The 26,497-nt window shown below is 40.2% G+C and overlaps 1 protein-coding gene across 3 annotated transcripts; it reads right to left on the bottom strand.

Moving 5' to 3' along the window:
• Positions 1-1,184: 1,184 nt before the first annotated feature.
• LOC144368197 (PRAME family member 27-like) lies at positions 1,185-25,367 on the bottom strand. 3 transcript variants are annotated; one of them, XM_078026849.1, is made up of 4 exons: positions 25,035-25,367; positions 6,642-6,882; positions 3,956-4,537; positions 1,185-3,148 (listed from the first exon to the last, which is right to left on the bottom strand). In XM_078026849.1, the coding sequence occupies exons 3-4, from the start codon at positions 4,480-4,482 to the stop codon at positions 2,875-2,877; spliced, it is 801 nt and encodes a 266-aa protein (XP_077882975.1). In that variant the 5' UTR covers positions 4,483-4,537; positions 6,642-6,882; positions 25,035-25,367; the 3' UTR covers positions 1,185-2,874. The 3 variants fall into 3 exon arrangements, with proteins under 3 accessions (XP_077882975.1, XP_077882976.1, XP_077882977.1); XM_078026850.1 differs by lacking the exon at positions 25,035-25,367 and adding an exon at positions 9,891-11,043; XM_078026851.1 differs by lacking the exon at positions 25,035-25,367 and having other exon boundaries at positions 6,642-9,861.
• Between the last annotated feature and the right edge of the window lie 1,130 nt (positions 25,368-26,497).

The following is a 26,497-nucleotide window of genomic DNA, read 5'->3' as shown; positions in this document are numbered from 1 at the left end:
ATGCATGCAGACCAATGAAAAAGGGCCACAAAAGATATTCAAACCTGGGGATACAGCAAAAGCAATTCTAACTGGGAAGTCCTCAGCAAGAAATAGCTTTATGAGGAAAATAGATCTCGAATAAATGGCCCAATATTGCATCTCAAGGGACTGAAAAAAATAAGGATGGGTCATGCACCAGTTAGTAAATTTGGAAGAAGGAATAAAATCATAAAGCTTCTAGAGTACCTGGGATTCCAGGCATGTGCCACTGCAACTGGCTTTTCGTACTTGATTGTTATTGTTTTGGGAACCAGGCAGTGAACTCAAGGGTGCCACACCAGTGAGCCTCATCCCCAGGTAAGTTTTTAAAACAGGGTCTCACAAACTTGCTTACAACCTCTCTAAGATGCTGAGGCTGGCTTTGAACTCACCATCCTCCTGCCTCACATTCTGAGCTGCTTGAACTACAGCTGACCACCACCAAGCCAGATTTTCCAATTGTTTGTGGAAGAGAATCTTTCAGGACATCAATTTGACCCACCTGTCCAGACCAATTAAAGAATGCATTCCATTGTTTTCATGGGGGTTGTGGTTCTTTCTTTTTTAATGTTTCTAACATTTCTAAATAGACAGCTCTATTTCAATTAAACCTTCCCAATGTGGTCACATCATTTTTGAATTTATTTATTTGTTTACTTATCTCTGTGATGCCATGGATGAAACCCAGGCCCTTTCACATGCTAGCAAGTGCTCCACCAGAGAGAAATGTCCCCAGCTCCCTGAGTTAGCTTTGATGAAGTTAAGTCATTTCTCTAGAATAGAATGTTTTCTAAATTGTGGAGGTAAAATTGGCTAGTGTTCCAGAAGGGGCTGTAGATTCTTTGGATACAGGGGTAGAAAGGACTGTGCATCTTTCAGTGGCCAAGGAGTGAAACCCAGTCCCCACTTCTTGACCCTGCCACCCTTACAAACCAGGTCATGTTTGTTATGACATCCTACAGTTGTGTGCTTGCTCACAGCACAAATTAACCTAGAGTCAAAAGATGAGGAACTTAAAGAGAGGTGAGTGCTTTATCCCCAGGCATCTGAGAAAACAAAGTGCCCTCACAATCCTTCCAGAGTTCAAGGGGTCTGGAGGCACCAGAATATCTTCAAGTCCCTTTTTTAGTCATGATAACTCTTACAAGAACACATGATGACAGTTCTCATTATGCAGATCTTCCTTGACTTTATTTGATCCTTGAATCCAACAAAATGAATGCCATTCAGAACCTTCCACCTGCCCCACATGTGCAAGCTAGACGTAGAGCTGGAGAAAAGGAAGTGCCACAAAGAGGGAGCAAAGCACAAAGATCACTCTGTGGGTGACAGAGAGGCCAGCTGTGCTTCACGCAGACTCTGCTACCAGTTCCAAGAGTGAGCTGCAGTCTGCTTACAAATCAAAGTGTGTTCCAGTTCACTATGTGTGGAGAATTATTCAAGCCATAATTAAAACATGTCCACAGGCAGCTTTAGAATACCTCAAATGAAGACTGGGTGGACATTGTTCTCATTCTTGGATGAGAAACTAAGGCTAAGCTCACTGCACAAACCCATCAGCCCAGTTCTCAGTGGAGGGAATTGTTAGAGGAAGATCTCTCAGTTATGTGCTAAACTTGCCCCCCCACCAGAGCTTGTAATTGATTCAGTTTCATTTTGAAATATTTACAAGTGTTATCTACATATATGATTCTACTATTTTGCTGAAAGCCAATTTGGGTACCTTCAAGGGGCACCAAAGGTTTAACTGTGGACAGACTACCTACGTGGATGACAGGTAAGGTTTGGTGAGGCCCAGAGGCTCTGATCAATGTGCAGAATGGACACCTCCTGCAGCACTGGGAGTGGGACAATGGAGCCTTTCTTATCCACAGATGCCCTTGCCCAGCATACCCAGAGACCAGGACCTGAGTTTTCTGGGTCTACATAGAGACCCATGAGAAAAAACCAGCATTGAATGTCTGGGTGGCACTGAGGTCCACAGAGAAGAGCTTTTCTTTCAATGGCTCCTGTTTAATTCCTACATAGAATGTTCCAATCCACCTGTGTGAACATGCATGTGTTAAGCCACAGAGTAGCCACAAATCATAACCAGATTTCAGTTTGATACCTTGACTTCCTTGGGCTGAACTTAATTGTTCACAAAGTACCCCATGCCTTCTTTCTCCATCAGCACCTGGAGAAACCCAAGGTTTCATTAGAAAACCAGGAAAATCGAGTGCAGACGATGACAGTAGAGTAACCTTGAGATTCTGTTCCTTTTATAATGATTTATGAACAAGCCATGAAAGAAAGTAGCATCTTTCTGTGCCCATCAAGCCTGAATTTTATTCTAGAAATCCAGGTCCCTATGTATGTCTCTATAGAGACACATGTCCTAAAGGTCCTATCCTAGGAAAGCTTTCCTCCAATGGAGCCCCCTGCTGTACTTTCCTTTTCCCATCCACTCTTTAGGCAATGCCTGAAATGGTGGGCTCTGTGTTCCCTCTAAGGTGACCTTACATCCTGGTTATATCTACAATTGCCTAGAGGTACACTTTTGAAACACACTCAACTAGGCAGCTGTTGGACAGGAGCAGTGAATCAGGCCCTGGTTATACAGGAACTTGGAGCCACAATGACGACAGGGGACAATACAGAACACAAGCATGTTTGGCTGCCTAAAATCCCTCACTGTTGCTGTCAGCTCAGCACAGAGTTGGGAACATCTCCCGGGGTGGATGCTACCCCAGGAATCATAGCTCTCCAGAGGGGCAGGGTAGAGCTCTATGCTCAACTGGCTCAGCCTGGCAGTGTGAAGCAGCAGATCCCTCAGGGTTGACATACAGAGGGAGTTCCAATGGATGCTCAAGATCACAAGCTGGGAGCATCGATCAGGGAAGAAAAGAGGGCTTGGAGCTCGGAATCAGTGATCCCACAAGCTGCCAAGTCCAGGATGTTCAGTGTGGTTGCAGGGCTGTCCAGCAGGATTTGGAGGGGCTTCAGACTGAAATCAGGCAGTTTGATGCCCCTCAGTTCCAGGTGTCTGAGCTGTCTGGCGTTTGGATATTGAGAAAGGTAATTCCAGTCAGAATCTGACAGTGGGCAGTTGGTTATTGAGAGGGTCTTCAAGGGGGTCTTCAGGTGCCTAATGAAAAACCAGACAGTTAGTTCTGAGGAGCAATGTCAAGGAGGGAGAAGACAAATTGGCCCAAATCCAAAGTCACCCTGGTGATCCGACAATGGTCCACAATTAGAATGCTTCCTTTTGCAAAATCTGGTCATTCACATCACCCCATGTCAGGAAGAGCCTTTCACCACATCTCCTGTGAACAAATGAGTCCACGTATTGTGTTCCCTCCTCACTTACAGGTCTGGCCACAGGAGGTCATGGGGAGTCATGTATGAAAGACAAATTTGGGCAGGATGTAACAAAATCCACTGGGATTAACCCTCTGAGAGGCACACACCCTATACCCTCAGCAAGATTTCTACCCCTGCTCCTGACCCTTACACCCAGGATCACTACCTGGTGTTCAGAACAGCCTTCCCCAGGTTGGTATAGAGGCAGGTCCTCTGCTCCCAGCTGGGGATCACAGAGCTTCCCTGTTGACAGGTGTCAGTGTTGGGGCTTCCCTCCTTCCAAGCACTCTTCTCAACTTTTTTTTCCACCACCTTTGCTGGACAGGCCTCCCATGGAGGGAACACCAATCCCATTTCTAGCTTTTGTCTCTCCCAACTGGATTCCCAGCATGGTGGCATGTCCCAGTCTCTGGACCCTAATTTAAAAGTCTGCTCCAACTCATGTTATGCGAACTAGCTTCAGGATCCAATAGGAACTAAAGGAGGAGTTATTTACCTTCCACTGCCTTATTAACCATGAGAGTGTCAGTGGCTAGTAGGTGCCAATTTCCTGTAACTGGTCTGCAGAGGATATTCACCCCCTCTTACTCACCTCAGCACCTGTTCCAGGTGGCCCTCAAGGAGGAAGACAGCATTGGCACAGAACTTCTGCAGGCAGTCCATCCTGAGGAACTGCGATGTGAGCTGGGCAAGCAGCTGCTCCTGCTCCTCTTGGGAGGTGTAGGCAGGCACATAGATCTTGGAGACAAGCAGCTTCCTCAGATTCCTCATCTGGCCCAAGAATGGAGCACAAGAAGCCAAGGTGGAGGGCGCCCAGGCACAATGCACTTCCACCATCTGGACAGAGTCCAGCTGCAGCAGTCTCAGGACCTTCCTGGAATAGCTGGTGGGTTTCCCAATGATCTTCAGCCTATTGCAACACAGGTGCAGTCTGTCTCTTCTGTGTCTGACCCACAGGAACAATTGGGTCAGGAATTCATCCAGGGGTCTTTTTCTGAGGCTCAAGTCTATGACTACCTTGAAGGGTGGCTTAGCTGCCATTGCTGAACCAAGTTTCAATGTTCGATTCTTCTTAATGTCCTCTCGTGAGCAGGCATCAACCAGGACTCCAGACAACATCCTCCAGAAGTTCTGGGGAACATTCCACAAATATAGCACCTGCAGTTTTCACATCCTGCAGGAACAAAAGCAGAGTCTCACCCCTGAGGCCCCTTGTTCACCTCTTAGCTGCTGCCCTGAGCTCCCCCTCTTTGTTCTGTCTCATTTTTCTCCATCAACTTCCCTCCCATCCAGCCTGGTGCCCTCACTTTTACAGACTGAGGCAGGGGCAGGTATAGCCTCCTTCATGGGTCACCACAGCTGCCACAAGCACCTCAACATCTGGAAGCCTTTCCCAGATGGTTCTCGGCATGGCCAAGGCCTCTCCTTGCTGGCAGCACAGGAAGCCTGTAGTGCACAATTCAGCACCCACTCCTCCCTGCCTATACACATCCTTTTTCTGGCACCCAGGGTGCTCCCTTCCAGTCCACCTAGGTCCCCCTCACCTGGGGTTATCCTGCTGGGCAAACAGCATGTCCAGGCCATCTAGGGCCACTTGGATCATCTCAAGCTGTGGCTTTCTCATCAGTGCCCCCAGGGGAAGGCGGGTGAAGGGACAGGCCTGAACCATTTTCTTCAGGACCTCAGTGTGTTCCCTGCTGAAGGCCTCCACAAAGAGTTGTGGAAGGAGCTCTATGGGCAAGTCCTCCAGATCCAGGACAGCCCTGGACTTGTTGCTCAGCAGGCTGTGCCCTGCCAGCTCCAGCAGTGTGAGTGGGGAATGGATGCTCATCCTGGGGAGTCTGAATGAAGAAAAATCCTGGAAAATGGCCCAGGGAAAGGTCACTATCCCATCCATTGCCAGCCTCTTTGAAGGGGGTACTAGGAAGTATACAAGCACATCTCACCCTTATGTGGGAAAGCTTTGGATTATTAATTTGTTATTTTAAAAGGGGGAATTGGAGTGTCATGTGACCTAAACAGTAGGCTCCTAGATTCAACAACTATATAGGTAGAAATAGACTAGCCCTCATATGAATGACATTCCTTTTATTTTTTTTAAATGAGTATTTATAAAGCATGTGCCTATATTATAAAACACTTGGAAATTACAAAAGAGTCTCATGGATATCTGTTACATATATGAAATTCTGCCATCTTAGGGGGATTTTAAAGAGAACAAACAGATAAGAACAGAGTCTGTGAACTGTTCAATGAGATCATTTGAAGCTTTTGTTTTAATTTGTTTAATCAAATTATAAAAGTACAAAACAACCTAGGCCATACAGTATACTCTTTTAGGGGCCGATATTGGAGACTGAATTTAGGACACTAAACCATTGAGCCACTTCCCTAACCCTATTTGTATTTGAGATAGAGACAAGGACTTACTGATTTGTGTAGCATTTCATGTTCTGAGGCTGGCATTGTACTCTAATAATCCTGCCTCCTCAACCCCTTGAGTTGGTGGGATTATTGGTGTGCGCCACCACACCCAGCAAAAGAGTATAATTTATAGGCACACAATATAAGTATTTCCATCATCAGAAAATAGAATTGCAATCAATTAGAATGAAATAAATATCCAATGTCCTTGGTGAAGGAAGTGGCTGGGGCCCGAACTGGGCTTGATCCTCAGCAGCACATAAAAATTAATAAATAGTGACCTGGGGATATACCTCTGTTATTAGAGTGCTTGCCTCACAAGTACAAGGCCCTAGGTTCAATCACCATACCACCAAATAAATAAATGGATAAATAATTAAATTATATTGTTCATATAAACCTTAGAAAACAAAAATTAAACAAATCAATAAAAGTTGGGCATGTGAGCCTAGACCTATAATCCCAGGGGCTCTGGAGAATTACACAGGAGGATCAAGGGATCAAAGCCAGCCTCAGTAAGAGCAGGTGCTAAGCAACTCAGTGAGACCCTGTCTCTAAATAAAATACAAAACAGGGCTGGGGATGTGGCTCAGTGGTAGAGTGCTCCTGAGTTCAATACCCAGTACTTCTGAGTTCAATACCTGGTAAGAAAAAAAAGAAAAGAAAAGAAAAAAATTTGAAAGTGACATAAACCAAAATGGAAATCCTAATATTCAGCATAAAGGCAAAACCAAACTGAGAGGCAAAATTGAAGGCCTAAGTTGGTTCATGAGAAAAGACAGAAACAAAATTGTTCCTCAATCCACACAGGTGAGAAGGGAAGGTGGTGTTTCTTAGGACAGTGAGGGACTTACAGGATCTGGCCAGGTGTGCAGGTGCTCTGAGCTTCAGCAGGTCAGGATGTGTCTCCTTAGTCTGCAAGACTCTTGTGCTTCTCTTCTGGCTCTGCAGAAGCTTTTATGGACCTCTCTGGCCATGCCCCCACCTCCATCTGATTGATCATCATCCAATCAGAAAGAAGTATGTGATCACCTTCCAAAATCTTCACCCACTTAATAATTCTGGGATTTTCTTCCTTGCATTAGTTCATTGAATCTGATGGGCATGCAAGAGTGCAGAATCAGAAGATGTGAGAGTTAGCGATGACTTTGTCCATGCACTCCCCACCATGGACTCAATTCTGTCCATATGTGACCCTCCTATTTCTACTGTGAGATATAAAAGTATTTAATCCCTAATGTAAGAAAAATATTACTTGAAAATATCTTTCTGCAGGGATCTTTGCCATATCAAAATTATTTGAAAAAAATAATTTTCAAAAATAGTTTGAAAATTCCAGAGAGAAAACAGCTTTTTGAAGACAGTAATGTCATCCACAAAGATTATAGAATTGAAACCATGTTTCCCACAGTCACACAAGTATCAAGTTAACTTGCAGCAAATATGAGCACAATAAGTTAGGTAGAGCACAAAGGAAGATAGAATCAGTCTTCTAGACTTAGGGCAATATTTCTTCTGTTTCTTTGTACTGGGCATGAAACCCATTGTCTCTCTTCCAGTGAGCCACAGCCCCATCCCTTTTTATTTTTTTTGCTTTTATTTGTAGGCAGAGTCTCACTAAATTGCTTAGGTCCTTCCTAAGTTGCTGAGGCTGGCCTCAAACTTGCCATGCCCCTTCCTCAAGTCTCCTGATTGCTTTGATTACAGGCACAGGGCACTATGCCCCATCAGACATGGGAACCTCTGAAAGCCACTGAGGGTGGAAGTGGGAGGCAACTTGGGATGTTGGAGAAAAAAACACAGGGTTGGACAACAGGTGTCCTTGACTTCAGGGAAGCCACCAATTACAGAGACTTCCTTCAGAATCAGGGACTGCCCCAGGGCACATCTCCCAGAAAACCTTTGCCCCAGGCACTTTCCAAGGCTTTCGGCCTGGGAGAAAAGAAGAAAAGGAAAATTTCAAGAGTCTGAGTAAAATGAAATTCTAAAATTGAGGAAGGAGAGACAGAAAGAGATGGAATGCTTTGATGAGCCATGTGAGGTGAGCACTTCCAGGGAACATGTAGAAGGGATGGTTTGATGGGTGGTGGTTAGACTCTTGAATTTCTGTTTTTTCAGTCTGTCTTTGTTTTAGTTAGCTTTATGGTGTTGTAACCAAAAGACCCCAGGACAACAACTACAGAGGAGGAAATGTTTATTTAGGTGGCTTGGATTTAGTGGCCTCAATCCAGAGACAGCACCTCCAAGTTGAGACTGAATCTAATGGCAGAAGTGTGTGGCATAGAAAAGAGGCTCACATTACCAGAAAGCAGAGAGAGAAAGAGAGAGAGAAAGAGAGAGAGAGAGAGAGAGAGAGAGAGAGAGAGAGAGAGAATTGGACACTTGTAGATACAAACTCTACACCCATATTCACACCCCAGAGATCAGCTTTCTCTTGCCACAGCCCTTCTGCCCCAATTATCCCCCAGTTAATTCCACTAGGGATTAATTCACTGGCTTGTTTAAGGCTATAAACCAATCATTTCTCCTTCAAAAACATTGTCACATGTGAGCTGTTGGGAGACACAGCATCTAAACTGTGATGGTTTTTGGGGGTATCTTGTTGAAAATATCCCTGCTCACATCACATAATCATATGTTAGTTGGATAATTACAATTGGCTAAGGTTATATTTGGTTTCTGTTTCATGTAATAACTCGCCACAAATGAAACACATTTAATTTTATGTGTGCGTGTGCAGCTATATAGGATTAAGGCTACATCCAACACTGTCTCTGGTTTTTATGCTCTACAATATTTGAAATCTACTCTCTGATTTAATTTTAAGTTTCTCTGGAATTTATCTGTGTGTCACCAGCTCAAAGGGTGACTTCATGCCACAGCCCTGACTTCTCTTATTACCCCTGACATGGTGCACAAGGCAGGTCAAAATGACAATCAACCTAAGTCACAACGACAGTGGCTCTCCAAATGACAAATGTGGTCAAACATAATAGGGCAGGAATGCAGCACCCTCAAAGAAATATGAGTAATAGCCCCATCCTGGGGGCAAAGGGAGACAGGGTGTCAAAGGCAGCTTTGAATCAATTATCAATGGCTCCACAGATTCAGTACCAAGGATGGCCTGAGTTCAAGGACAATAGGTGGTGTCTGGCCAGGTGGCCTCTTAGAAAACATGGGGGTGAGGGTTTGGGTGGATTTTATGCAGAACTGAGGTTGGGGCTGACTGGTTTGTGATAGTTCCTGCCATCAGGTAGGGCTGCCAAGGGACCTTCCCTTTCCAGCACCCTGCTTGCCCTTCATTAGGATTTGACACAGTTACTGCCTTTTGATTTGAGCACAATTTATGTTTCCCCCAGGGGATGAAAATTTTTTCTCTGGATGTATCACATAATGGTTAGGGTTTAATTCTATCTCAGTGCCAAGTTACACTTTTCCTGGTTGGTCCAGTCCCCCATTGGTGGGAATTAATAGATGACTAAGAATCAATATTGAAACTTATTAAGCCACATTTGAACAACAAGATGGGTTTGGAGGGAGTGGTTCTCAGAGTCCCTCCACCAGGAAATCACTTTTAAATTAAATTTTGCCTATTCATTAGGCCTTGGGTATTTCATCTCCAAGCTCTGGCCTTTACAGTTCTATGAAGAGTTAGACTTTTGCAGAAATTTTATGAGTACAGGTGTTCATTTTTAAAAAATATTTAGGCCCTGAATTTATGTATTTTTATTTTTTATTTTTTGACACTTGGCATTGAACCCAGGAGAGCTTTACCACTGAGCTACATCCTCAACTTTTTTTTTTAATTTGTAGTAGTTAATTATTTAGTTAAGTAAATTTTTCATTAATTCAGTTTTGCTACCAAGGTTTGAACCCAGGGGATCTACACCACTGAGCCACATCCAGAGTCCATTTTTTAAAGATTTTTTCTTTTTTCTATTTTTCTTTCTTTTTTTTTTGAGACAGGTTGTCACTAAATTACTGAGACAGGCCTTGAATTTGAGATCCTTCTGTCTTAGCCTGCTGAATATATGGTGTTATGGGGAGTTCCTCCAGAAAGCACTCTAAGTCTGATGTTCAAACCAAAAGATAGCTTTACTTACCTGACTAGGAACTGTCACCCACCACAGTGTCTCAAGCTCTGTGAGAGGACAGCAGCTTCCTGATCCATCCAAAGACACTATAAGCACAATATCCATAACTCAGAGACTTTCTTATCCTCATGTAAAGCTAGCCAATCATAGAAATTAAAATATTAATAAGTGGGGCCTCTGGGCTCTAGGCAGGATCAAAATTTTCCAGTCAGTGAGCCAGCACATTAGCTTTGCAGTTCAGTTGAGCAAGGTCCTGGTTTCAAGCAGGTACTAGACAGTCACATTCTGAATTTGGGTGGGGGTCATAGGGATGAGAATCTACTTTAGTCATGTAGACCCACAATAGCATCAAATCCAGAATATAGCTCTCCATGTCCACCAGTGCATCCTGAGAAGGGTACAATTTGTGGAGTACAAAGTACAGAAGTGCAATTTTTTAAAATAAGAAAACAACTGCCATTTGAGTTTCTCAGAAACAGCTCTTATAACAGTCTTTCATAGGAGGTAGCAAAATGGAGTCTCAGGTCTGCCTATGAGAGTTCTTGCTTTATAATTGTCTTATCTCTTTTTTCAAGTTTTTATATCCATCATCTGTATTTTTTACTAATCTGGAACCCATAACAGACAAACCTATAGATTGTATTTATCGTTTCACACTGCAGCAGATGGGATTAAAAGTGTTCACCATTACACTCTGTTTTGAATTCCAATTTTGAAAAGATAGAGCATTTGCCTAGCATGCATGAGGCCCTGAGTTTGAGCCCTAGCAACAATAAATAAAGAAATTAATAAATAAATGCATAGATAGATAGATAGATAGATGATAGATCTGTGTTCAAGTAAACTTGTTAGTGGTTTTTGTTTCTTATTCAATTAATCTGATTTAAGTTATGTTCAGGGCAATAATCCAAATGATAACTCATTTTTTTTTGAGAGAGAGAGAGAGAGAGAGAGAGAGAGAGAGAGAGATTTAATATTTATTTATTTTTATTTTTTGGCAGACACAAAATCTTTATATGTATGTGATATTGAGGATTGAACCCAGGGCTGCATGCATGCCAGGTGAGCATGCTACCACATGAGCCACATCCCCACCCAAATGATAACTCTTGATGCTAAACATTTAGAATTGTCATGGATAAAAATCTGTTTGGAATTTATGATAGCAAGTTATTAACAAGGTGATTTGATTGGCATACATTTTAATATAGTGTATAGAATTATTTCTAAAAACATGAGATTCTTTATGAATTTTTGCCATTTTAAATCCAATATTAATAAAATATATAAATAAATATAACTTGAAAAAATTATGTTATATTTGTCAGGACTTCCCCTCATATCAAATTAGGCTAATTGCCTTAATGTCTCTCTTCTAGAAATCCCTTGAGCAAATAAGGAGTTCTCTAGAACATCCCAATGTTAGCTCAAGGTCAAATGACAATGTAGACTTTGATCATAAAAAGTTAGTCAATAATCTCAAAAATTTTAAAGCACTTAATGAAACCTGGGGTCCCAAATCATTATAAAAGATAAGTCATTTAACCAAAGTGATGAAAGATATTTATAGTCAATACAGAAAGTTACGTCTTATGTAATAATACTTCAACTTTTAACAGAGATGATTTAGTTGTTACTTTTTCCATGTAATCAGAGAACTTGATAAAACCAACTTAAATCTTACTCTCCCCTCCTCCAGTGCTGAGCATTGTACCAGAGGCCAACTGCCCAGTTCTCTTTGGTTTATTTTGAAACAGGCTTTCCAAATGACCAAGTCTGGCCTGAATCTTGCCATCCTCCTTCCTCAGGCTCTTCAGAATCTGGAATTACAGGCATGGCCCACCTCACCTTGCTTAACAGAGCAGCTGTTTTAGAGATGTTCAACGGGAACATTCCACGTGAAAGCCATTACTGTTTTTAATTTTCTTCGGAATCATTGGCCAGCAGTTTCAAAATGTGCTTGAGAATGAACCATAATAGAATCCACTGAAGTGCAGAAGAAAGGCTCTCCTGGAGTTTCTTGGAAGTTGCAGGTCCCATTCTGTGTTTTATTAATCTCTTGAGAGCCAATGATAAAAATCCTGTGATCTTCTTTGGAAAGTCAGGAGTTTAGAAGCCATTTTTTGGTGACATGTTGTGGTTTTGTCAGAGTCCTCCTGAAAGTCTATTATCAGAGTATCAAGCTCAAGGACCTTTTCCTGCATGGTCCTTTGCCCTCCACTTTTATGAGGATTTGGTACATAAATTTTATTTTCATTCTGAAATCTTTCACAGTAGCATCATCAGCTGGGACACTGTGACCACGGAATATTCTAAGCCATTACATGGTAAGTCTTGGCTCCCTTGAGTTGTCTGAATCTGATGGCAATCACTTGGCATGCATGAAGCTGCTGGACATGTGTGTGTGTGTGTGTGTGTGTGTGTGTGTGTGTGTGTAGTACCGGGGACTATATACCTGGGGCAGTTTACTACTTAGCTACACCCCCAAACACTTTTTATATTTTTACTTGAGACAGGGTCTGACTATGTTGACCAGGCTGGCTTGGAATTTCTGATCCTCCTGCCTCAGCCTCCCAAGTTATTGGAACTCTAAGTGTGCACCTCAGTATCTGGCCATAGAGCATTTAAAACCCTCAAGAGATTACATTGCACCTGGGAGCAAGTGCCATAACTAAAAAAAGAATTATATCCTCAGACTGCAAAATTCCTCTAGATGAATGTTATATGGATACCGAGACCCTGAAATAACTCTCAGACCACACATTGCCATTCCAATTAAGCCTTTATTGCTGGCCAGCAGCAGACACTCTACTCTCTAAATGCAAGATGTTCAGAGTAACATACCACCTTCAGTTATGCGTCATATTTAAGCCAAAAAACCCACAAAAGCGCGATTTCGGGGTCCAGCCGAAGTAAGCAAGCACACTTAATATGTAAAGAAGAGTAGTGTACTATAATTTTATTGATATTTTTTATATCAGCCAAGTTTTAGACACTGTAATGTGGAACAATACTCTAAAATAACAGTTGCTGTTTCACCAGAGGTATACAAACCTTCATTTGTCCAGTTAGTAGCTCTAGAAAATAAAACTTAACAGACACAATGTAACTAATATTTTAAGAAATGTTTGTCATTTTAATAGGTAAATCAAACTTTGGTTTATATCAGTACATTAATATTTGCTCTTAGGGAATAACCTTGAATACTTTTATCTAGTTGTATTACATTTATAAACAACTTAGTTATAAAAAAAACATTTTAATACTTCTCCTTTATTTATAGATGTTTACATTAATTACTTAGGACCTCTTATTTACTTAAATGTATTATAATTATGTTTTACCACAAAAGACTTTCTTACCTGTAAACATGTTTTTTACTAAATATATTTTTATATTTGAAAACTTTTAATAATTGTTGATCCAGGGTTTCCTCTTTTTGTTTATACCTTAAAATAAGCATTATCAATTTCTGAATTTAGATAAATTAATCCATTTTAGTAAGAGGAAATATATTTATAGTATTTTAATTGAAATGCAGTTGAAACCACTTGAAAATTTGCATAAAATGTAAAGTAAATTGAATTTTTTTAAATCTACCAAAATATGAAAACACCAAGAATGGTTAAACATTTAACCTTATGGAATTTAAAAAGTTTGATTATTTGGTATTACATTTAATAGTTAACATTTAAACTTTGTTAACCAATCAGATGTCTCCAACAAACACATCCATGATTACTTTCATATGTCAGATCAAATTTACATTTTTTTAAAACAGGTGTAAGACTAGTGCATTGAATAGCATTTATATTTTTTCCCATTGAAGACAAATCCTAGAGACAATGGATGTTAGACACTTTATAGACATTACAATTTTATTAAATGTTTGATCACCTAGAAACAAAACTCTGCATTAGTAACTTTAAAAACGTTTTGACTTTTATGTATTAACCCAATTTCAATTGAACTTTTTAAATCATATAAAGCAAAAGTATTTGTGTCCATTTTTTAAATTTTAATTTCTGAGCTCATATATCAATTTTTAGTACTAAATATATATAGACATGGCAATACATGTAGACAGAGAGTACCTCAGTGCCCCTACACAAAACAGACAAACAAAAGCCTTGTAGGTTATTTGTTAAAAACCTATTAGACTGAGAATTAACCCTTGTAAATTGGCCTTAGAACAAAGAAGAATGAATTAGAAAAACATATTAACCTATGTGTATCAGAACAAAATTTTGAATTTAACAAATATCGACTTTCAAAACCCAACCTGTCCTTCTTCCTGAGGTGGTCCTGCTCATCAAAGGTGAAAAGAATTAAGGGAACATAGACAAATGACAGGGCCTTATTCCTACCTGAAGGAACTTCCCAAAGAGGAACTCCATAGGTCTCTTCAGGAGAGTCACCCAGGTTATGGTCCCCTTGTATGTTAAATATGAGAGTCCAGTATCCATAATCCACTGAGGTGAGTTCTTTGGGAAGTTGGGGAGAAGAAGATATATGTCAAAGGCAAGTGTCTCTGATATGGTTTGGATATAAGTTGTCCTCCAAAACTTCTGTGTTAATGCAAGAGGTGAAATGATCAGATCATAAGAACTATAATACAATCAGTGGATTAATCCATCAAATGGATATATTTCTCTCTGTGTGTGTGTGTGTGTGTGTGTGTGTGTGTGTGTGTGTATATATATATATATATATATTTTTTTTTTTCTGTTAATTAGCATGTTTTGAATCCTAGATAACTATTGACAAAAGGCATTTTCAGAAGCCCTCTCTGGTTGCTAAGGTGCTCTAACAATGACTGGTTTTAGCTGGGTTTCCAGGTAGGTGCCATCCCAACCAGAACACAATTCAACTTTCTTTCTCAGGGGTTTTCCTGAATCTTCTCCAAAGCTTTTGTTTGTCCAAGGCTTTTTCCAAATCCAAAGACTCCCATCCTTTCTATCCTAAAGACTTTCAGTCTGGTACCTTGTCAGGACTCTCTAGATAATCCTATGACCCAAGCCACTGTAGTGAACAAAGTTGTGGGGGGATAACCAGAATGTTTGGCTGGGAGGTGCCCACAGAAGGCACATAGGAGACCACTCATCATGTGGATCTTGGGGAGAGCAGAAAGCTGGGGCTGGAGAGGTAGACCCAGGCAAGGGTTGCTAAGTGGCAATTGGCAGGCTTGGAACATGGCCTGAGGTCTCTTTCCATTTCCAGAAGGCTGTTGAGAGGACCATGCTCCCTAGAGGGAATTAACAAGAAACAGAGACATTATCAGAGGAATCATTGCCACCAAGGTGAAAAAGACTGGCATACACTTCAGTGACCATGAGCAGTTTGGCAGACCGCGGAGGTGGCCCTGGGCAACTTGACCTGAGGTTGCTCTTTTGCACCACAAAGAGGAGTAAAGTGTCTTTTGGGCAAGGAAGAAACCTACAGTGGCAAGGGTAGTAAGAGTGGCCTTTGGGGGAGTTGGGGAGTTGAGGCCCTTGGTTCCCAGAGGCCACATGCAGCCAGGCTCTGCTTGCATCAGGGGTCACAGGAGCTCTAGTCCAGGAAGAAAAAACACCCAGCAGGAAAGCTAGATTCACCAACAAATAGGGTCTAGTTTTCTAGTTCTGTCTCGCCATTGCCCTCCAAGTTGCCTCTACCCAGGTACACCACCAGCCCCTACACACCTTCCAATAACAAAAACAAACAAACAGAAAATCACTTTTGGGAGTGGGGGAGATTGGTTTTGAATTAATTTTCATGGCTACTCTCCACAGTCAGTGCCAATCACAGTAAAGTGTAATGTGAAGCAAGAACCACCTAAAAATCAGTGTCAAAAGACCAAGTAGGGGTCAGGCTTGTCCAAGTGTGTCCCCTTTCCTATCAAGTGACTTTCTACTGCTGGGTTCTAGAGCCAGATATCATTGTGCCCAGTAGAGGGAATGGGCAGCTTGTACTTGGAGTCTGCCTTAGGTCAGGGTTGTCCATTTGCCCTTAGCTGTTGTTGTTTTCTTTCTCTTCTCCTCCTCCTTCTCCTTATTCTCCTTTTACCCCTCTTTCTTCTCCCCATTCTTCATCTTCTTTTTTTTTTTTTTTGGTACTGGTATTTGAACTCAGGGTACTTAACCACTGAGCCACATCCCAAGCTCTTTTCAATTTTTATTGAGGTAAGGTCTCACTAAGCTGATAATGGCCTTGTTAAGTTGCTGAGACTGGCTTTGATCCTTTCTGCCTCGACCTCCTAAACCACTGGGATTACAATCATGGCCCACCACATCTGTTTTCCAGCCCTGTCTTTGCTGAGACAGGATCTTACTTTGTTCTCCATACTAGTCTCAAACTCATCATCATCCTGCTCCAGCCTCTTGAATAGCTGGATTACAGACAGGTACCAACATGCTCCGTTTAAATGTAAGCAATGCTAAAAGCCACATAGAGTATTTGAGAACATTTGCAAGTAAGAGGTACAAAATGCTAACTTTGAGATGAGGCTGGATTGTCATATGTACCTTGTACGTGTGACCGCGTGCCACTTTGGAGTGGAGTCCTGGGAAAGAAATAGATCTGAATAGAGTCCATCGTATAAAAAATATTGTGTTGGCCACAGCAGAGAGGTGCGCACCTAAAGGGCACCTTTTCCCTGGGTCAGCTGCAGCACGACCGCTTGCCAAAGGCGGCCAGAGTCCAGGCCACAGCCGCCGCTGCACTCAGGCCCTGGCTGCCACGAGAAGGGGAGGCGGTGGTCCCAGAGAGGCAGAAGCAGTGGTCCCAGTCCTGGCCTTGTCGGCTAGCACAGCCCCCACCCCAGCTCAGATGGAGGCCCTGGCCATGGGTTTGGGCGGATCTGGGGCTCAACAGAGCTAAGGGGGCGCTTGCCCTCGCAGCCCGTGCAGCCTGCTTGCCAGCGCCTGGCTCTCACAATGATGAAGAAGTTTAAGTTTAAGGTGGACTTTGAGCTCCAGGAGCTCTCCTCGGTACCCTTCATCAATGGTGTCCTCTTCTGCAAGATGTGGCTGCTGTATGGTGGCAGCTTCACTGCAAAGTCCTCCAGGTAAGTTGCCCTCCCTGCATCCGGGTCCGCCCAAGCCCCCGAACCCCACCTGCGCATCATCTGCTTGTTAGTGAAAAGCATCCCTTCCCTTAGCCCCTTCGTTCCAGTCAGGCAGTCAGCCTCCTGATTCCTTGTCCTCCAGAGACCTGTCTGAAACCCGTCAGGAATGTATCCATCAGCACAAAGTGCTCCACAAATGGGTTTAACTAGGTTGGCCTTGACTTCTCCATTCCTGGTTCCAAATGGTTCCTGATGACAGCTCTTTTCTCCCAATTCTCTAGGAATGGGAGCAATGGCCAAAGGGGGAGAGAAGATGCTTCTTGTTTCCCTTAAGACATTTCCATATTTGTAAAATACAAAGTGGAATTGGAGCTGTTGTTAAAATTAAAAAAGTTCCCACATGTTCTGAGTTCCAAGAACGACCACTGTGAACAGCCTGTGCTTGATGTCACTCTTCTTTCTGGTGGGCTAGGAGGGGTTTTGCACAACCAGATTGAGGCTGAGGAAGGCCAGGTCGGCCTTAACTTAAGGCAAGTGCTCCTAGAACATGAGGCAACAATTGATGAGACTGTAGATTGCACCTCCAGCTCCAAGCTAATACTCATCGAATTACCTGTCTTGAAGTGACCACTGTGAGTCTCCATGTGGGGGACTTAGAACCAGTAGGGAAGCCCAAACTCTGTGCTTATTTTGGAATGAGCCTCTCCCTGTGCACCCTGTGCACTCTCTGGGAGAGACATTAGTAGGTTACAGAATGCAGCCAGGTGTGGCAATGTTTCTTGAGTAATTTCAGGATTATTCACAGACTGACAGATTTGCCCTAGGGTGTTTTTTTCTTTTCAAAAAAATAGGAAAAAAAAAGTTTATAACTGAATTTTGGAGTTCTTGAGGTCAAGGAGAAGGGTTAATAATCTTTGTTTAACCCACATATAGTGGTCACAAACTTTATTTTTACACTAAAATACTGTACTTTCTTTTAATCTATCATCCCTTTAAAATTGTAAAGGAAATAATGTCATTGAATTGTGGATTTGGAGCCAGAAAATTGTCCACTGTGGCAATATTGAAGTCTATGGAATCCCAATAATATCTGGTTGGCTAAACCAAAGGATATGTAAAGCACTATTGATTCTCAAAATTAATAAATAGTCCACTGAGGATAATTTTAAAAATTAAACTTGGGTAACAAATCTGATTATATTTAGCTATTTTTTAATTATAGTACATAATTTTTAGCACCCCTGAAGGAGAATAATGAATGGTGAAAATTATATATATATATATATATATATATATATATGTGTGTGTGTGTGTGTGTGTGTATGTGTGTGTGTGTGTGTGTGTCTGTGTGTCTGTGTGTCTGTTTGTGTGTGTGAGTGTGTGTGTATAATACCAGCTCCCAAAGTGCAGGAAAGTGTATATCAATTTTGAATGTACTGTAGGTGAAAGTGGTAGTCTTGTTTTGCTCCTAGGTTCTACCCCTCTACCTGGAGCAGTTAGGTGTGTACTCCTGGCCCAATGGTGATACCTGGTGGTAAGGACACTTGCTGGCTACCTTCTTAAGTCAGTTATTTAATCATTGCAGGCAAACATGTCCACTAGGCCTTTTGAATATAATTTTTTTTTGCTACCAGAGCTTGAACTTAGGAGTAGTGGACCACTGAGCCACATCCCTAGCCCTATTTTGTACTTTATATTTATAGCAGGGTCTGGCTGAGTTGCTTAGCACCTCATCATTGCTGAGGCTGGCTTTGAACTCACGATCTTCACAAAATATACTATTCTATTTAATTCTCACAGAAAGCCTAGGGATCCACATTTTGTGAATAAATGCTTTAAAATTCCCACAGATGATATGTGTAATGCCAAGATTCTGGTACAGGTATAACTTCAAACAGGGTGATGCCAGATAAAGGTGGAAAGTGTGTTCTGTGCTGAAGAGTTTCTAAATAGGCAGTTTCCTAATGATTTTTTTTTTGTGCAGTGGGTATCATTTGATTTGTCCTCTGCAAGACTTGGAAATGAAAAACTATCCTGTGATAAGCTTCACCCTTTCTCTTCCAATTAAAATGTGGCTTTAATCAAGGTAAACACAGTTAAGCATATTGCTTTTTTTTTCCTTTTTTTATCTTTTAGGATGAGCAGAGAATGGGAAAACTCTGATTCTTGATTTATCTCCCCTCTTCATCATCAATTCTTTCTTTCTTTATTTTTTTTGTTTATTTTTGTAGTTGTAGATGGACAGAATGCCTTTGTTTATTTTTATGCAGTGCTAAGGATTGAACTCAGTGCCTCACACAGGCTAGGTAAGTGCTCTGCCACTGAGCTACAGCCCCACCCCTCTTCCTCAGATCCTTTCATTACAAATTTGTTTTTATAGAAAAAAAATAGTGCTTGATACAGCCAAACAAACAAACAAAGAAACAGAGTTTGAGGGAAATAATTCAAAATAAAAATTATGTGCCTTTGAAGTTAGATAGAGAGAGTTAGCATAAAGCTAAGAACAAGAGTTATAAATGAGGTAGGTTTAAGTGTAATTTCAGTTCCACCATGGTAGACCTGGATGTGGTTACTTAGGCTCTCAAAGTTAAAAATCTGTAAAATTAAATCTGTTACTAACACTTGAGGCAATTTTGAGGATTTAGTAAGCTGATGTGCCTAAGATTTTCCCAACAGTGATTTGGCATTTGGTTGGCACTTAAAAAGTAGATGACGAACTTTTTCAAAAAGGTCTGCTTGCTTTAGATGTTATAGTTAATTCCTTTTTCCTGACAAGTACAAAAATGTTGATTTAAGAAACATTCCTCATTTTACAAGGGAAAAAAGAAATTCTGAAATACCAGTGTAAGTAAATTATTTCAAAATTACATAACTCTTACCCAGTGGATGCCAGTCTAGGAATGCAACCACAATTAAATGCTAGGTTTTAATTTCTAAAAATTCATTTGTCTGACTCTTTTAAATCTGACTCTTTTAAACATTAAACACTGTAACATTTCTCCCATAAAAAAATGTGAAATCAATAATATGTAAAAGATATGATAAAGCACACTCAAGACTGCTCTCTTTAGAAAGGTTTACCAGGTCGTTCTTTGCTAGTGTCTGGGAATCTGAGATCTAAATATTTCGATACCTGATATAAAACTTCATCTAAATGATACAAGATGCTTAATGTGCCTAGATTGCACAAACTGTGATTCTTGATAAACACCTTCTGAGAGTCATGCATTTGGGTCCAAATTAAGCAAAGTGTGCTAAAGTAACAAACCTAATAAAAACTTTCAGCACTGAGTCTCTAATGAGTTTTCCTAGTAGACAATACATGTGACAATTTGATGCTAAAAAAAAAAATTGTGCCTGAGTCTGCTTTGTATCCTGTTGCTGTAATAAATCGTAGCCATAATACAACTATATGCTGAGTCCTATGAGTTTTCCTGAGGAATCACCAAACATAGGGATGGTCTTGAAAATCCCCCCTACATGAACTAGTTTGAAATAGTATTTTTTTTTGTTAGAGAAAAGTCTTGGAGATATATAAAAAATTCTCTGTCTCTTACACACACATACACACACACCACACACTTGGCTTTGTATAAAACCTAAAAATGAAGATACTTCATTTTTCACCAAATATTAATTGAGCATTTACCACTTTCTAGCCATTAGAAACTGTGAGAAGTACAACAAATAAAGGGTCCACAAAAAATTACCTCAAGTTAAAAAAAAATAATTATACTTATTTGTCAGTAGGAGACACTATGACTTGCTGCCCTGTTCATGGGTTAGACAATATGTGAGCATGAAATTATAAAGGAAAAGAGTTCATTTACAGCTGTACTGGTTACTGAAAATTGTATTTGCATTTCATTTGAGCATGCTGGGAGGATGAATTTGCATTGACAAGAAAGTGAGGTGGGAGGACAGCTGAGCAAGACACTCATAGAATTGGTTCTAGATCATCCTGACTCCCCAGAGTTCATATGGAGAAAAAGCAGAAGATTAGAAAAAGCCTTTGAATGCCATTATACTTTGCTTTTTACTGCTCATAGGATAAAATTCAAGCTAGGATTCTTGAACTGAGTTGTAGTATGATTAAAGTGATATTTGAGCTTCCTGGGAGGCTGATAATTTTGAGTTCAAGTGATAGTAGATGAGATGAGGAGAAAAATTAGGAGCCTATTAAAATAATGCAGGCAGGAGCTAATGAGATCCTGAACTCAAGTTTCTCATATGAGTGACTGATAAATGAAAAAGCTGTGATAGATCCCTCGATGCCAGGAGAAAAATAACGAAGTCCAGAGAATTCTATGTTTTGTTTAAGAATATTGTATATGGTTGTAGAAGATATGAAGACTTAAGTTGATAAAATGATAACATGATACATTTGGAGGTGACAGTGAGTCCGATTAGCAGTTGAAGTCACATTTATTGTGATATATGTGTTTCTTAAATTCTAGTCTATGGGAGCCATACAAACCTGCTTATTTCTCATTTAGGTCTTCCTTATACTGTTTTGGCCTTTTAGTGATTGTTAGTGAAAATTAATTTTAGAAGGATCCAGTTTCTCCAGGGAATGTTTGCTCAGTGAAGAGGTTAAAAAAAAATAAGACTAGAAGGTATTTATTTGTAATGAATGATGTTGTTATTATGATTTGGGTACTGAAAATTTAACCCAGGGGTGATTAACCACTGAGCCTCATCCCCAGGCATTTTTATGTTTTATTTTGAAACAGGGTCTTTTTAAGTTGCTTAGAGCCTCACTAAATGCTGTGTCTGACTTTGGACTTGAAATCCTTCTGCCATAACCCGCAATGCCCCCAGTCATTGGGATTACAGGGAAGAGACACCATATCCAACTACAATTGTTATTAAAATGGTCAGGGTAAATGGTTAATTTTTACATAAACATAATAATTATAACATTTGGAAAATACCTTGTACAATTATATTGGTCTATTCAGCTGAAGCCAAATTCTTGTATAATAAAATATTTTCAAATATCTCTCATATAAAATATTATATTTTTTGAATCTTTTTAGAGTTCTTCTTTTGTAAACATTTAAATCACTTTTGAAGTTTTATTAACACTGTCATTAATTAAATTTAATTTTGTTCTGTTTAAATAAAGGAAGAAATTTTTTCTACATATTTTAGGCCAATTTTTTTCCTATTTTTTCACCTGTGTGAGTGGGTGGGTGCTAATAGGTAAAGTAATTTTTTAGATTTCACATGAGTTTTTGGCAAAAAGTCATGTGAATTCAGGGAATGTCCTGGAAGCTATTGAGCACTTCTGTTTATTACATCTTTAACTTTGTAAACAAGCAAAATATATTTCTCTCTTTTTCCTCAAAGATTGTCTTTATGTTTTCAATATTTTATTTGTTTAACTTGTATAACAAATATTTGTCTATTATTTTAACTAAATTATTTATTCTAATTTGGTATACATGATGGCAGAATGCAGTTTATTTTATATGACACATATAGAGCACAATTTTTCAAGTCATTGATTGTACACAAAGTATTTCACACTGTTAGTGTCTATGTACATGTATTTAGGGTAATGATGTCTACCTCATTCCACCATCATTCCTACCCACTGTGACCCCTCCCTGTTTTCAAGGTTTTAATTCACTGAATGGTTTATTTCTTTTTATTAATCTTTCCATACTTCAAAAGTAATATAGACTCATGTGGAAAACTTAGAAAAGCAAAAAGAAAAGAACAAAAATTTACCCATAAATGAACAATTCAGAAATAAACACTATTACTGATATTTTCGTGTATGACTCAGGAAACTCTATCAATCCCCACATATACATACATACATAAATGTATATACCCAACCTCTCCACAATCATCAAATTCTTTTAAAAGAGGTCATAATACATTGTTTACTTCTATATCATTAAATATTAAATGTTAAAGTGCTTTAAAATTAGCACACTATATCGATCCATGCATTCCAATGTTTATGCCAGTGCAGTGCACAATAGCAGAGTAATGGATCCAGTCTAGGTGCACATTAACAGATGAAAAGATAAAGAAAATGTAATATATATAGTGGAATTCACTCAGCTATTAAGAGGGATAAAATCATGGAATTTGTGAAGTAAACAAGACTCAGAAAATCAATGGCAAATGTTTTCTCTCATATGCTGAAGCTAGAGAAAAATAAGGGGGAAAAGGCAGGGGGCCCATGCAAACAGAAGGGAGACCAAAGTAGTAGAAGAGCAGGATTGAAGGGGAAGGAGGAGGGACTATGAAGGGGAGGATGTAGAATAAATTGACCAAATTTATTATCTGAACATATATAATTGTACCAAGATGAATTCCACCTTTATGTGTACCTATAAAGCACCAATTTAAAAAACAATAAATACATAGGAGGAAGATCAGTAGAGTTGAAGAAGGGAATAGAGACAGGGAAGAGGAGAGGGAAAGAGGAAGTATCTGGGACTGAAATGAAGCAAACTGCATTCTAGTCATGTATGATTGTATCAGAATGAACTCCACTATTGTATATAATTATAATGTGCTAATAAAAACGAAACTGTTTTAAATCAATGCATATCATTCTATTTTATCAATTTATATTATTTATTGTACCAACATTTTTTTGTAGGAGTCAGATTCTTGTTGTTTTGAGATGCTGGGTATTGGACCTCTACCTCTGGTCCACATCCCCAGCCCTTTTTTCCTTTGTAATTAATATTTTTATAAATAAACCACCATAAGCATCCATATAGCCCAATCTGGTGCATGATTATTTAGGATCAACACTTAGAAATAGAAATATCTAATAATGCATGCATGCTTTAAAAACCTTTGACATATACTTCCAGTTTACTCATTTGCATTAAACTGAGTTTTGCTGATGGAAAAAACACAAATAAGTATTAAATATCAAAAATAACCAATATTAGAAAATGCTGTTTGACCACATAGCAGATAATTGTTTACACCTTGGTTCCAGCAATCGCCTTCTGGGTATATTGCCAAAGGCTATTAAATCAGTATGCTGAAGAGAAGTCTGCACTCCCATGTTCATTGCAACATTATTCACAATAGCCAAGACACTGAAACATCCTGTCTGTAACAGATGAATGAATATGTAAAATGTAGTATATCAAATGGAATAAAATCCAAACTTTAAAAAAAAATAAATCCTGTCATTTGTGACAAAGTGGATGAAACTGGAGGACATTATAATAAATGATATAAGCCAGGCATAGACAGTGCACATGTGTAACATGAAAAAGGCCAACTCGTGGAAGCAGAGAATGGAATGGTGGTCTCCAGAGCATAGGGGTGGAAGGTATGGGGAATTTCTAATTTCTGTTAGAATGAATAAGTCCCAGAGATATATTTATATCATAATTATTAGAGTTAATGTACATTTAGAAATTGCTGAGAGTGGATGATAAATGTTCTGACAACTAAAAGCAAGTGAATTGGTGAAATTATTAATTTAATTGAACCATTTCACAATGTACACATATATCAAAACATCATTGTATACCTTGTAATAAAACATTATGAAATAAATATATAATTGAGTGCACAACTTTTGTGTGTCAATTATGTATTAATATAAATAAATATATAAGAAGAACTCTTTATATCTTCACTGGAAATGGAATCATAAATTTACATTATTATAATAGCTATAATCTACTAGTAGCTAACATTCATTTGAGCACTTTCCTAATATATATATATATATATATATATATATATATATATATATATATATATATTCAATTAAATTATATGTATATGATCATGTGTATGTATAAAAGTACAAATTGCTCATTCACTAAACACCTTCTGAATACCTATTAGGCACCAGACAATAGGAAGGATGTTAGGAATCTATAGTAATAACGACATTGATACTGCAAAGGTAACAGCAGACTTTTCTCTGGAGCCTTCTATGAGATAGGCATGGAACAGGAATCCTCCACCTGATTTAGTTCCCATTTTATAATTAAAGAACAAAAAATTAGAGAAAATGTCTAATGCAAATGATCCGCTCTACTTGCAAAGTGGTTAACTAACTTATGGTCTGTTAGGATCAAAAATGTGTCCAGCTACGTCACACTGACCTTATAGAGAAGACAGATGTACTTTTCCTGAATACCAAGGGTCACAAAGGACAGTAGATGTGCAGAGAGTGAGAAGACACCATGGTACATGCTGTCCTCCAGCAGGAACTTCATGGATCTCTAACAGAGAAGGGTCCGACCAATACTACAAGGTCCATGGATCTTCTCGTGCATATTTTCTCTGTCTCCAATGCTTCCTTTTTAAGTCCCTTCCTCTGGAACTGTGAGGTTGACTCAGGTTTCTTTTGCCTGCAGGTCACAGGTGCAGAGGCCTCAGGACTAACTTGGTGCCTGTGGCTTGAGGCTGCCCCCGTGTGGGAGTTGGGCAGGAGAGCACACACCTGCTCAGCACACCTCCTAGCTGCGCTGTCACCAAGCCAGACCAGACTCCCTCACAGTGGGATACTAAAGAAATGACCAAGAGCCAGAGAGGACAGAGTCTATTTGTTTGGCCAGCAGCACCTCAATGGAATCAGCCACTTGTTTTTGCTGATCTCATTTTTTCATCTCTTCCAAGACCTGATCAGTTTAGTTTTCTTTAAGTTGTGTTTATGCTAGTCACAAGAAGTGGCTGTTGGTGACCAAAGAACCTAGTTAACAGAGGGTATCTATGTGCTGGGGCAGCCAAGTGCTCCGCAGGGGTCACTTTCTTTAATCGTCAGCAAAAGCAGATGCGGTAGAAAGGAAATGATGGACCCTACATGAGAAAGCTGGGGCACAGAGATGTCAGGTCAACTTCTCCATGCCACACAGCTAGGCAGTGATGGAGCTGTGACTTAAACTGGGGTCTGTCAGACCTCCGAGTTTATATCCACAGCCTTCCTGCAGCCACCACCTCAGTGAAATGTGAGGTGCACACAGTGCTGTGGGGCCAGGGAGATGGATGTAGTCAACCCAGCTTATGGGTCAAGAGGGACATTGCGGCCCAGCTAAAATCCATCAGATGCAGCCACAGAGAGGGGACAAGTGAGCCAAGCACACTAGGTGACCAAGTTAGGAAGGATATCGAAGGCAGAGGGCGTGTCCAGGAGACCTGGTCTCTTGCTGGTCTTCCAGAGTCCAGGAAGACAGATGGCCCAGCACTAGTTGATTCATGACTCATTTCCCTCCGAATGAGGTTCTGCATTCACTTGGCCTCTGAAGTCCCACCCTGACTCTTGGGGTTCCAGCAAGCAGTCCCACCACTCCTTGACCTGTCTTGGTGCCTGCTTCTCCCTGAGCATAGCTGGATCCCAGGCTTGGCACTAGGGCCAGCTGCTCTGCTCTCTGTGTTCATCTTACTCTGGTCAATGCCCCAGAGAAACGAGTGGTGTATCTGATGTGCGGAACCTGATGGCAAGGTGCAAGGCGGCTGGGCCCGGCTTTTTGGGCAAGTCATGGTCCAGTACTCGGTGGTCCAACTGCAGCCAGTTCTGCTGACCAGTGTCATCTATGAACAAAAAGTACTCTTTTATTTCAGGTTG

Source organism: Ictidomys tridecemlineatus, chromosome 11 (assembly GCF_052094955.1).
Source record: "Ictidomys tridecemlineatus isolate mIctTri1 chromosome 11, mIctTri1.hap1, whole genome shotgun sequence".
NCBI lineage: Eukaryota > Metazoa > Chordata > Mammalia > Rodentia > Sciuridae > Ictidomys > Ictidomys tridecemlineatus.
Note: the sequence above shows the minus strand (reverse complement) of the source record. Positions and strands in the feature narration are given on the sequence as shown.

Coding starts and splice junctions, on each gene's coding strand:
- LOC144368197 (XM_078026849.1), bottom strand. CDS start 4,482: ATGTTGTCTGGAGTCCTGGTTGATGCCTGCTCACGAGAGGACATTAAG. Junction 3,149..3,955: donor CACCTGGAACAGGTGCTGAG/GTGAGTAAGAGG, acceptor GTTTTTCATTAG/GCACCTGAAGACCCCCTTGA.